The following is a 13401-nucleotide window of genomic DNA, read 5'->3' on the forward strand; positions in this document are numbered from 1 at the left end:
ACTCTACCTGGGATGGCAAACAGGTCTGAAGGACCCCTCCCTCTCATTTTTGGTAAAGGAACAGGAAAGAACTCCTGTGATCTTCTCTTAGCAGCCAAGGGTATGACAGGAATATATTGAAAAATACTGAATTATAATTCCTAATGAGTACTTAAGTATAAGTCACCAGAGCTATATTTCTCTCACACACCTTCTGCGTCATGTTACTTAATACTAATCCTTAAGTTTACAAATATTTATCAGTGGGAACTTAACAACAGAAGCTTCCCAATGTGCAAAAGTAATTCACGTACATGAAAACTGCAGAAGCAGAGCCTTTGGCAACAGATGCTGCAAGGCAAAGAACAGTGTACCTAACACAACAACCTAGACCTCTTACTGCAAGATCAATATTATCAAATAGGCACACATGCACTAGCCATTTTCAGACAGTCTTCGGCAGAAATCAAACAGTAGCTTGAATAAGTACGCTAAGATACTACTATAAAAACAAGACAGCTGTGTAAAGGCAGTTGTGTGGTAGCAATCACACGACTACTTATTTCTACTTATGTTCAGAAAAACCTAACAAAATACACAGACCAGATTGCTGTGTAGGCTTGGGACACACAACGGCCTACCACCACACTCAGAATCAACACCCACCTTCCTCCGTATTTGCTTTGTTCAAATAAGTCTATCTGTCCCAAGTCTGTTGCTGACTATCACTGGCTCTTGCCTTAAAGAAGTGCAGAGGCTTCATCCTTACTACCTATTGTCTTCCCACGTGCTCACATAGAGCTCCCGTGCGTGCCAAGAGACAACTACCATCTATCACAGGAGCTGGGCTGTGGCCAGGAAAGTGTTGCTTTAATTTCAATGTCCTTTTGCTCTTCCTGCATGCTTTGCCTCAGTCAGAATGACTAGTATGCAGCCCAACACCCTCATGCAGCAAGCCGATGCCTCCTGCATGCTAACACCCTCATCTTCACGATGCCAACTTTTGGGGACAGCAGGAGTCACTTCCTGTTTTTCTAACAAAGAATTTACTCCATCTAAAAACCAGCATCACTGCTGACAGCAGCATTATACTGACATGGGAACAGCAGCGCCAGGTTAGGCAAGGAGCCTGCAGCTTAAGGTTATTACCCCTTTTCCACTAATTTCCAAGTGTCCTTTCAGCTTGATACAGTCACCCTCATGCCAGCTATTCCAAAAAGAGGATGATTGGCCCTCTGCAAGACAGCAGCCCTGTTTAATTCCGCAAGAAAACGTCACCATGCTGGAAAACTCATCTTGATTGCCAGCCTGTGCAACCCAGGAACTGAAAACCCCCCTGAAAAGGCCATTGTGCAGACACAACTGGAATACAGGCCTTTCAGCAAGGGGTTCTGCCACATGCTCATACGTTTCAGCCCAGTTAATTAGTGCAGAACAGAGTGCCCTTTCTCACTGTACTTAGAGGTTGAAAGCTAAAGGTGCCCAGTATGGACACCCTTCCACACAGATCGTGTGCGCGTAAGAGATGAAGACGACAATCTTCTTTGCAGTATCACTCATGCTGACCATATGGGCCTCCATATGACTATACATGTGTGGTTTACACCAGAGACAGCAAAAAGGGAGGCACATCATCTGCCCCAAAACAGAAAAGGTTTCTCTCCTGGGCAGCTCTATCAGACAAGAGCTTGGCAGCAGTGAGATGGCACAGCTAGAAGCCACGGCCACCCTCAGAAGGGACCCCACGATTTTTGCAAGTGTCTCACTTCCTTGCATTCTTCATCCCAAAAGTTCACTTGGAGACAGAAGGAAGAATAATGGAGGAAATTAGGTTTTCTTCCATTATACAGCACCCTTGTGATCACCCGTTAATTTTCAATTAACGATCATCTCTTTCCAAGTTCAGTTCCCGGATATTTTTAGAAAAGTAATGCCAGGCAGTACCACAAGAGTGGTGAAGGGAGGTCTTTCAACTTGACTCTTCTGAAAATGCTTTGTGAAGGATTATGACTGAATTTACATCTATCATAATCCTTTTAACTCATTAACCTCCAGGACACATTTATTCGTTAGGATTCTGTGAACAGCACTGCTACCCGGAGGCTGCTCTACCCTGCATTTTGCTAGTTGGCTTTGTGATTGCAAGCTTAGCAATCAGTTGCCTAGAGCCTATTTTTCAGTGCTCATTTCAATTATAATCACAATAAATACATAACAGACATTATAAACATTTCTCATCCTCTGCTTTTATGCCTTGCCCTAGTGAGGCACAGTGCTTTAGTGAGGAATAGCTAGACAGGTGGAAATGTTGGGTGGAATTTAATTACCTGAGCTGAAATTTGGCCCGAGTAACAGGGTTAATGCAATCTTATAAAAGTGGTGGGCAGTCTTTAACATTTCAGACAGCACCTTGCCCTCTGGCAGCACAGTGTGGTGTGGCTCTCTAGTGACTTAAATGTCAACCACCACCTTTGAAGTCTCAGCCCCAATGCAAATGTAGTCTGACCATGCAGTGTGTACGGGTACACCTGCAGGCGTTGGCTGACTTGGGCAAGCTTTTGTGTAGCTGACAGCCTTCAGAGAGAGCTCATCTCTGTGTTGTGTGATTGCAGCAGGAGGTATGCATCCATTTCTCTAACCCACGGCAACAATCAAAACATCAATACATGCAGTCCTCACTTCTGTGCTGAAAGCAGGGCAGTTTCCAGAAAAAATATCTTATGCAAGGAAAGAATAAGAAAAAAAGGCAAAGCACTTAAAAATGGATAATGACACTTCTTCCTTTTTTTAAAAAAGGAAAGTAAAATAACCCTAAGGTGAGGTGAGTTGCATTAAAAAGGACTAACCAATTAACTATTGAAAAAGCCAAAATCCCACCATGGCCACAACTGACAGCTTAATTAGTGTCTCTTTTTCAAAGTTTTGAAAAGTACCTTAGCAGGGTATAGGGGAAGAAGCGTAAATTATTAAAGGACTACACAGAGCTCTCATTAATTCCCAAAGAAATGTCAAAAACGTGAAAAATATTGTATTCAATCTCCAAAATGTAAACAAACTCCACAGGACTGTACTGATCTTAAGTCAAGGAAATAATCATATCAGTATCTGGACAGACAGAGCATCACTTTTCTTCCCAGAAAGTGGGCTGCTGCCACAGCCCAGCCTGACCTTCCTTGCTTCACCTCTCGTTGGTCCTCAGCACTCCCTGACCTGGAGGCAGCCTCAAGTGCCTTCTCCTTCCTTGCTCACACTCCCAGAGCCACTGTTCACAGCGTGCCCCCAACTCACCATTGAATTCATGGCAAAGTGATTGTGCTGCGTCTGTAGGTCAAGGGCATGTTGGTAGCTCACGCCGATCTCCGTGTGGCTCTGCAGGAACAATTCTTTGTTGTGGCTGATCCAGTCGAACATCTAGAAGGAGGAAAAAAGCGTTAGACAGGAATGAAAAAAATTGAGACAGCACAAAATATAAATGTCTTTGAACTGTAGAATTTTATGTGACCACCACCCCACACCCACCTATGTTGCCTTACAAATAAATGTTCCTTATCAAAATACGCTGCTCAAGCAATGACAGCATTTAAGTTATCACCACATGAACAGAGTGATAGGATAAGAAACAATTCATAAAGCATGTTCCTCAGTAAACCGATGCTACAGTCTTTTCCTACATGTAATAGTAACTTCATATATAGAAAGATGGCAGCAGAGGGACCTAAATCAGGGGTTGCTTCATTTACCAAAGATCTAACAGTTCATAAAGTACCCTTAATCCAGAAACAGACCAAAAATTCCATAATTATTGATGGGATTTTCTCGTCCCCTTTCTTTACAGTCTATACATAAAGTTTCCAAATGTTGTATCCAAATACCCAGTTGACTTCCTACACCTATTTCCTAGATCTTTCCAATTCTAATGCCAAAACCAAGTCTATCTTCCACTTATTATTTTTGGGATGAAAAAAATATTTTATTAATATCTATAAAGAGTACACATTCCAACTTCTCCCACTTCCAAATTTATTTCCAAGTAAAATGTATAGTTCAGTACTTCAGGCACAGATAGAAATATGTTGAATAAAGCTGATTAAACTCATTCCTTATTTTGTAGCATGTTAATGTGACACTCCAATCCACAGCACGTTCATTCATTATAACTGTCACAGGACAGATAGGAGATAGTACGTTTACAATTTGGCTTGTTCTGTGTTGTGTTGGAGACTAAATGCTTTCAAAGTGGGAACCTTTCATTCCTTATGCCTGTCTGCAGCTGTGCAGGCATTACAATCTTGGATTTCTTTATTCCTGCAAACATTTTCATTAGAGAACCCCTTCAACCCTCGTTCCCTCATGTTGTCTCCAGCGAGCCAAGGACCTCTCTGTTAATAAGAGCTCTATAGCAACAACAACAAAAAATAAACTCACCAATTCATTATAAGGAAAAGAAAAACTAATTTTAGAGGCAGCAGAGGTCAGGCAGGTCAATATAGTCCTAGGTGTTAAAGCAAGCATTTTAGGGTGAAAAGTGGAAAGTAAGGCAGCTTCTAAGCAGCCACCTTATGGTCAAGGGATCAGTCCAGATCTTTGTTACACCACTGATGAGTCCTCCAGCCAGCAGACATTTTGTTCTGTAGCACTGAATAACAATTTTCAGACGGTGACACCTGAAAAGCACCATGTTTTGCTTGAGTTTCTCAGCATCCATTATCTGTTCCCTGTAGAGATGGTGCTCCCAAGAGCAAAGAAAAGGCCCTGTTTGGGTAACTTTAAATTCCTGAGATAAACCCAGCATTTTGTGCTGAGTGCTCAATTCAGCACAGGGATGAATTGCTGTGCAGGGGATTTGCAGCAAAAATATTGTGTATCCCTTTCATTAGAAGGAAAATAAACACTGCAAGTGCTCCAGTGCCACCAGACACACGACACTGAGCCAGTCCCAAAAACCTGTCACTTACACCTGATTTCTTAATCTTCTATTTATAAGAATACACTTGCAACTACAGAGTCTCCACTATTTCATATTGATGAATAGTCTTAAAGGGTAAATTTGATTCAAGTTACAATGATGCAGGTTCAAAGTAATATCTTCAAGTTGGCTGCTTTCCAATTTGTACCAATGGAGCTGATCCAATTTCAGGCCTACCACCATTTTTTTCAGACAGTGCAAATAAGACTTAATGCAAGGATGAGATCAGGGCTTTCAAATACTACTGCCAATTAAACAGAATAAGAAAGCTTTAGGTGGCTCTTCAGGTTATAGTAAGTTCTCTCATTGGATTCCTTTCTCCCCAATTTTTTAAGATTTAACAAGAAAAATAAGCACAAAATCACTTTCCACATTTGTGGACTTAAAAAAAATGCCATAAAACAAGAAAGATTCCATAGCAGTGAAGTTCATGTCCCAACAACAAGATTTTATATCTCTGCTTAGAAATGAACACAGACTACTTATAAGTAGATAAACGGTCAACGTGAACATTTTTTAGTGTTTTAAACAATCTAAAGACATTCAAGAAGAAAACTGGCAGCAATCCACTGAAAATAAACAGTAAATCTAAGTTTATGGTCAGCAAGGCCAAATGAGGATCTTTATAAGACAAGTAATTTAAACTACTAATCTATTATTCTGTGGATAGAGAGCATTTCCTTCATCTAATCTATACACACATCATTGAACGAGAATGTGGGTTAAGTTAAATCATGCTTCTGCCTTCTAAAACACAATAATAGACTATCAAGGAAAAAAATGAAATTTAAAAGATGAATCATCTTTTTGTTTAGTCAACTGAAATACACAAAGCAGTTGAAAGGATGACCTTCAGGAATTTTGAGTGACACATGATGAGGTCTGTATCACCTTTCAAAACAGTATGCTTTTTCAATTTCTATTCATGGACAGCAGCAGATGTTGGAAGAGACTCTTCACTTCAAATTAGACTTTGAATCTTTCTATTATATTCTTCATAAAAAAGGTAACATTGGTTTCAGCTAGCCTATGCCTGTAGCAAATTATCCCCCACCAATATTGTCTGGAGTCTCTCCCATTAGCTGCTGCAAGCTTCTCTGACTTGAAAACTCAGAAGAAAGAGTTTTGAGTTTCATGTTGTTTGAAGCAGGAAGAAAATGAAGCGAGATGCCCAGGAAGGAGTACAGAGAAGAAGAGATGCAGATTCACTGTGATCTGAAGTATGGTTAATGACACACTTTGCTCAGTAAAAGCATTCATTGCACTTCTGTCTTAATGACTAATAAGCAGTATATACAATCACTTCTGCCTTACTCAACAGCCAGAGCTTTGCAAGACCGTAGGCACATCTACCTTACGCAACGCATCACTAAAGGCAATGTACCCAAACGAGTTCCAGGTGAACTGGTACCTCTGCATGGCCTAGTCCAGTGCTGTGTGGAAATACTAGTCTGATGCCCCAAACCAGAACAGCCTGGGCACAGTAGTGGTTTGATTTGTCTATACTGCTTTTGTTTCCAGGGCTTGTTCATTCAGAGATTTCAAGCATTTCTGCTTCATGCTCATTGAATTACAGTCACTTTCCAAATACCATGAGAAGGGATCAGGTTTTCTTTATCACACATCTCTGGCAACATGGGAAAAATTGTGCTTTCACCCTCCTAATCAAGGATGCACAGGAATGATAAGTATCACCATCCTACATACCACAAGATTTGCTTAACAATCAGGGATTTACATAAATAAATAAATAAAGTCTTGGTTGCTTGTGAGATCCAATGGGTTGTGTTTTCTCTTCAACCACAAAGTCCATAAACAGACTTAAAATGATTTTCTCATAATATGACTGGAAGTTGAGGCTCTGTGAATATACCAGATGTTGGGTGATCCATGGTGATGCTATGAGAGATGGCAACATGTGGCCAGCGGGTTCAATACGAAGGCCTGTCCGCATTGTCTGCCCTGCCTGCCCACACTACTAGCAGTCTTTCCTGAAAGCTTTCTAGTTAAACTTGTTTTCCACGTGAGAAACACTGATGCTTCCTGTGTTCCTGAAGTTAGCGTGTTGCTTTCTTTGCTTAATTAAATCACACTAGTAAGGATGTGAGCATGGCAATGACCCTATAATTGCTGTTTTACTCCATCCTGCAAAGACTGCTCTAGTATCAAGGGCCTAACTTGGGCTCCTGGAAAAATGTTCAACATCCTTTGATAAGTTAGTTTCCCTGTCAAAGAAATGAGTTTTTAATGCAGTAAACAGCAGAATCCAGAAAATGTGCCCTGTGAGATCAGCTTAGACTAGACGGTGTCTCAGCTGAGAATTTCCATGTCATTATAACATTGCTAGACAGTACGGTATCAATGGATCTCATCCCATTCATTAAAAAGAGCCCTTACAAACCTAGCCCCGTGATCACCATAAAATTAATGGATCTTGAATTATTCCTTTGACTTGCTTCTTAGTTGGAGTGGTGCTGACTGCCTGTGAGCTAATTCTCTTAAGTCTGCTAATCATTCCTGCAGTCATGAATTCACACTAAACAGGAGCACAGAATAACTGAGATCAGACACTATCACTTAAAACATGCAAACCAGCTGTCCTCAACGTCTCCCTGACTGGCACTTTGCTGCACTGCTGTGGCTAATCTGGAGACCAATGACTGGAGTTTTCCAGTTACTGAGTAACTGGCAGGAGGGGTTAAGCACACTTAAAACAGAAGATAAACTTTCAGTGTGATTATCTTTTGTAGTCCCTGTCTCTAACATGTAAAGGAAAGAAAACACACACATTGAAGAATGTTAATTATAGAAAAAAAACAACACCTACTTTTAATTAAGAGAATTAATCCCTTACGAGAGAGTCAGAAGAGCCAAAAACAGTCCAAAGGGTCTCCTCAGAAAGCTTTGCTAAAACATCTACCTCAACACTCGTTAATGATTATACATGCACCTGTAATTATTACACATGTGATCTCAAGGCCACTTCACTTGAGAGTTAGGATATCAGATTATATCTCCAACATCAGTTGTGCTGGCAACAATGAGTTCTTAACCTCATGTTTTGTCAAAGTTGATAAGTTACTAGAAAAATCCAGGTTAAGTGGTAGACCAAACAGCAGGTCTCCAGCTGGTCATGAATAAGTCCAATGGAGGGAGAAGGGGACCCCACACTTTCCTTGGATTTGTAACATCTGGCAGGCTAGTGAGAACAGTGTGAGAACAGCTGTTTGGGAACAGAGAAGAAACACACGGATGTGGAACAGCATGCCTGCAGATTGCGTGCTGCCCTGCCCTAGCTCTGATAAAATGGGATTTGTAATATTTCAGATAGCAACCTCTGCTCTCTGGCTTTTGTCAGATCTCACTGAGCATTGGTGCTGGATTCTGGAAGAGTCGGGCAGAGCACCACAGGATGATGCTCCCATCACGTGGCCAACAGCACACCCTGTACCAAGCGGTACTGGTGGGAGGATTACAGCCCTCATGGTCAAATCTTTTGGCAGCAAGTGAACGAAATGTAGTTCATTAATGAAGTTGGTCATACATGTTAAAAAAAAACAAACATACACAACCAAATCCACCTAACACTATAACACAACTGGAATTAATTGTGACCCTGCTTGTAGCAAGTCATCTCGTCTGTAGTTCTGAGCCATAGATATCAAATTCACACAGGTAAGTAAAGGCAGAATGATGACTACTATAACCACACCATCTTGAAGAACAATATAGGATACACATCAAGAATACCTTCAGGTATTCTCAGGGATATTCAGTATGAACTTTTCATAGTCTCCCAGGTCTAAATCAGGCTCATGGGTAGTTTATACACATTTGCTCTTCTGTCAACATTGTCCTTCAAGTTAAAACATGTCCTCCTCCCAGGTGCTAAACCTTTTCCAGTGTGAACAAGCCCAGGTCTTTTAGTCCTTCCTTCTAAGACACAGCCTCTCTCTGTACACGTTCTGGTTGATGGTCATCTTACCATCCAAGGTAATGTCCTAACAGGACTCTGAGGAATACCATTTTTCTTCTCCCTGGAAATGCTCTAGCTGATGCCATCTAGACTCATCTGTGCTTCTGGCCTCATAGAAAAGGAGAAAAAGGAGAGCAACAGCTACTGAATCAACATCCGTACCTACTGCATTACCTGGCTTTTTTTTTCTTGGTCACCTCCAGCATAAATATTGACAAATAACAGTAGCAGTTACCGGATTTGCTCTCACAAACACAGCTCAAATTATGTTCCAAATAAGAAAAGCAAATTTAAGAGCACTCAGAAAAAGCATAGAAGGCGGAATTTTTTTAAATAAACTCCAGTCAGTCTCACATATAACATACCAGGCATAAACATATTCTCACAGTATGCCTCCATATGCTGCTAACAAAGAGAAAAAACATTGTTAATCTAAAAAGAAGAAAAAAAAAAAAGCCTGTAGTTGAGTAGAGGACAGATGACTAATTATATGCCAGATGAAAACCAAATAATATGCCCTACTGTAACAGTGTTTGTTGTACTCCTTCCAGTTTGTGGGCCCCATAAAGTTTTTCAAGGTGTTTCAGCAAATCAAAATCTTTGAATAATAAATCAGCTTTAACGAATACCAACTACTAAGAAACCATGGTCTATAGGTGGGAAACCATTAGAAATAAGCCTGTGTTGCTTATTAAAGAAACATCCATATAAGAATCCATGCGTATTTTGGAATTTCAAAACTACCCAGCCAGTATTAAGTTGACTAATCTACAACAGAAAGCGGAAAGTTCCACTCCAAAGCCATTTAAGGCTAAGCAAGTTCATTTTCATATGCCTCCACAATATAAACAAAATAATAACACACGTAGAGCAGTAACTGCCAGAGCCTCTCTCCTGAGGTTCACAAAAAGTTTCCAACTAAAAGGTCTATGCCTATCACATTAAGTGAATTAAAGCATTCAGAGCAATTCAGTTAAAAATAAATCAAGCCATATGCCTTGCATCTCCTGCAATTGAACTTCACCAGTATTTGAATAAGAAGAAGGCCACACAACGTTTTTGTGGCACATACACAACCTATACTGACACAGGAGGACTCAGTCTCAGAAAGCATTGTATCAGCTACCTTTATAAGAAGCAATTAACCAAATAATAACAATATTAAAAAATCTCTAGCGCCTCCAAACAAGAAACATAGCTACAGTTTAATCAGAACAGGCTATACATAGGTCTCCTATAGATCTAGAAAGAGCAAGAAAGCATGCAACACCTCCACAAAGGAGGTATATGAGAAGAGCCAAAAGTCTTCCACTGCAAAAGAGCCAGCAGCCCAACAAACAAGCCCATTTACCTAGAATACAGGAAACCTCCCTGCTCCAGCCTAAGGGCTAAATTCAGCCAAACAGCGAGTCAATGGTGGGTATCCAGGCCAGTCACTCCCTACGGGATGAGGAGCTGGGAGCCATGACCCAGCAGCAGGCAGGGGACTCCTCAGCCAGAGGCCACCCTACAGCCCCCAAGACCTAAGAGCCAGGTTGAATCAAGAAGTTCATCACAGGGAAGGTCCATAGGGGCAAAACAGCTCCCAGGTCATACCAGAAAGCCAGGCCATACATCCATGTGGTGTTCAGCAGAGCCTATGGCCAGGCTGGGCAGGGTTGGGGCAGGGATGTAGACCAATATCCTACAGCTGAGCAGAGCCAAAGCTATGGGCCCATGAATAGGTGTTGGGGAGGACCCAGATGAGGCTGGTTAGGGTCATTAACACCAGTTAGTGCCCACAGGGCCTGACATGAGGCAGGTCATATAGAGGCCTACTAGGAGAATGGCTGTTCTCTGGTGGGACTGTCCTGGCCCAGAATAATTTTTGGACCCAAGGAGAAATTCTGATGAAAATTTTGATGACAACTGCTTCAACACATGAGAATTCCCAACTGAAATCCCCATCTCCACTCTGTAACATACATCTTTAATTAAATCAAAATACTTACAGGTTTAAAATAGACTCAGTGTACATTTAAGTGCTTTGCTAAACCAGGGCCTAAACACAAATTTGTGCTTGTTTCTGTGTTTGTCTCTTGTTCACAGTGATGATGTCTCTTGTTCACAGACAGTGGTGGACAAGCTGATACTTCAGCCAGACCTTTCCCTTTCACATGTGTTCGGCATGGTCCTCAGCCAGGGCAAATTGGTGTTGTGCCAATGAAGCCAATTTACACCAGCTGAAGATTCAGACCTACAGCTGTATTTGTGTAACCTCAACACTGCATGAACACAGTTTTTCCATTATAAATATCTGTGTATATGATTCATAGAGTAAAGTAAGTTTAAGCTACAGCACGTTAAATTATTCCAGACAATGGGCCCAACTGTCAACCCACTAGAAAATTAGCTAGATGTGTGACGTGACAAATAGCTTTGTATTAATGTCAGAGCACCCCTTCTAACATACTCACTCTGAATTTTCCTACTAAATACCAGAGTAAGAGATATGTATTTTTTTCCTGACAGATATGAAGGCACAGTCATGCACAGAGTAAGGCATGAGATTCCTGTAATGCTGAATAAGAAGCAATAATTTTATTGTTGAAGGTGGGAGAAAATTACAGATACTGAATACATAAATATGACTAATGATATCTGGGCGTATTTTATGCATCCCTGTGTTTGCTTCACTTTTTTTGAAATATTGTGCCTTTCCACCACACTTGGAGACACCAAACACTCAGGCATTCTTGGAAAGAATTTTCTGTTCCTTAGAATGGAAACTGCCTTTCCCAAGCATAACTCATCTGCAGAAAACTGTGTGCTACCTAAGTGCAAATCAATGCATTGGCTGCACAGCAATTGTAATACTAAAAGAAACAAATAAACAGCACTCGCAACAACAACAACAAAAAACACACACACAAAAACAAACAAACAAACAAACAAACAAAAAACCAGTATAAATTATGAAGAGATCAGAGTGGTTCTCCCAGATGAGGAAATCTTCCTCTCAATGTTCACAATCTCGGAGATATATAGTAAACTTCATTCACTTGAAAATGCTGTATGAGTTTGATGACTTTATAGGCTCTGGTTCCATTCCCAGCATGTGTGACATTCCTGCAACTCCAAATAGCTGCCACTACAAACGAAACAGCCAGACAGATGTTTACTGTTTTGTATCAGAAGCCTGGCATTTCCTCTACCAAAATTACCCGTGTCTGAAGCCCAGAGATACAGCTGTAGGGTAATCACAGGTTTTAACTCCCGACAAGTCATGAAACGTCAGGGCTGGAGCCAGCATCTCTCTGCAGAAGGACAGCCGAAGGCACCAGCTTCCTGCTGGAATTTGGGGTGTTTCCAGCAGGCCCCACTGCAGCAGGTGGGCTGTACCCTGGGTATTTCCATATCCCATAAACCACACAGCTCCATGTTTCCCCTCTACACCAGCAAACCTGGCAAGCTGCGAGGGTGGATGTGTTCCCCACCTCAGGACACAAGCTCAGGTGGCACTAGGCCTTGCTGCCGCTGCTCCAGCTCCCCAGTTTTCAGAGGACTGCCGTAGGGCCTACCTCAGTGAAGAGTTTTGCTGCTGAGAAGATTAAAATCCAGCTCACTCCAAATCACAAGGATTGTGAAAGCTGACTTGGTGAGGAGCAGGGGTTTCTAACAATGGTGCTTGCCTATGCTGCTGTACAACAGGCACCAACGAGGGCCTGCACAGTGGGGCAGCAGGAAGAGGCCATGAGCCACCCCAGCGGGGAAAACCACCACGTGCCAGCACCCAACCATCACACCAAAATGCCCGTCAGCCAGAGGGGTGTGCAGATACAGCATTTGGGGAAGAAAATGGCAGCAGCTGAGGACTGAAGACATTCTCAGGGGTGGGGTGGGGTGGGGGGGCTCCATGGCACAGACACCGCTGAGGGACCAGAGGTGACCCATGCTGGGACAGGGACACTAAGGAACACAGCATTAGGAAAATGTTAAGAATCGGAGAGTAGCTGTAATATTGGCAGAAAGAAACTTGTGCAAACATTATCCCTGACTTCCTCCACTGCCTGTCTCCTTGCCAGAAGTATTTTGATGGACTGACTATAAACCATGACAAAAATAGGGGAAATTGAGACTCTTTCATTGTGTCCTACTTTTGCCTCTCATCACCATTACCAAGATCAGACATGTGTGTTGATTAGCAATAAACTAAGCAAAATTTCTCAACTTGAGATTGGTTTGCTTGCAACACCTTTTCAGTACCTGTGTTAGAAGTAAGGCATCAAAGATTTTGGCAATACATGAAGGCTCAAGAAAACATTTCTGATTTTTTTTTCATAATGCATATGGTATGCAAGAAGAAAAGCCAGAGCATCTTGGTCTGAAGTGACACTGATACTGCTGGAAACCAACCACTGACTGTGCTCTTGGCTTCACCTCTTCAGCCACCACCAGTTCCTGAGGAGGCAACCTCTTGACTGCATACCCACCATCATGT

At 41.8% G+C, this 13401-nt stretch overlaps 1 protein-coding gene across 1 annotated transcript in view; it reads right to left on the reverse strand.

Moving 5' to 3' along the window:
- Nucleotides 1–13401, reverse strand: part of KALRN (kalirin RhoGEF kinase) — a 497270-nt gene that overhangs the window by 271634 nt on the left and 212235 nt on the right. The window contains exon 6 of the mRNA XM_050711733.1: nt 3268–3390. Within this exon, the coding sequence (XP_050567690.1) occupies nt 3268–3390 (123 nt within the window). The remainder of the gene's footprint in view (nt 1–3267; nt 3391–13401) is intronic.

Source organism: Cygnus atratus, chromosome 6 (assembly GCF_013377495.2).
Source record: "Cygnus atratus isolate AKBS03 ecotype Queensland, Australia chromosome 6, CAtr_DNAZoo_HiC_assembly, whole genome shotgun sequence".
NCBI classification, from domain to species: domain Eukaryota; kingdom Metazoa; phylum Chordata; class Aves; order Anseriformes; family Anatidae; genus Cygnus; species Cygnus atratus.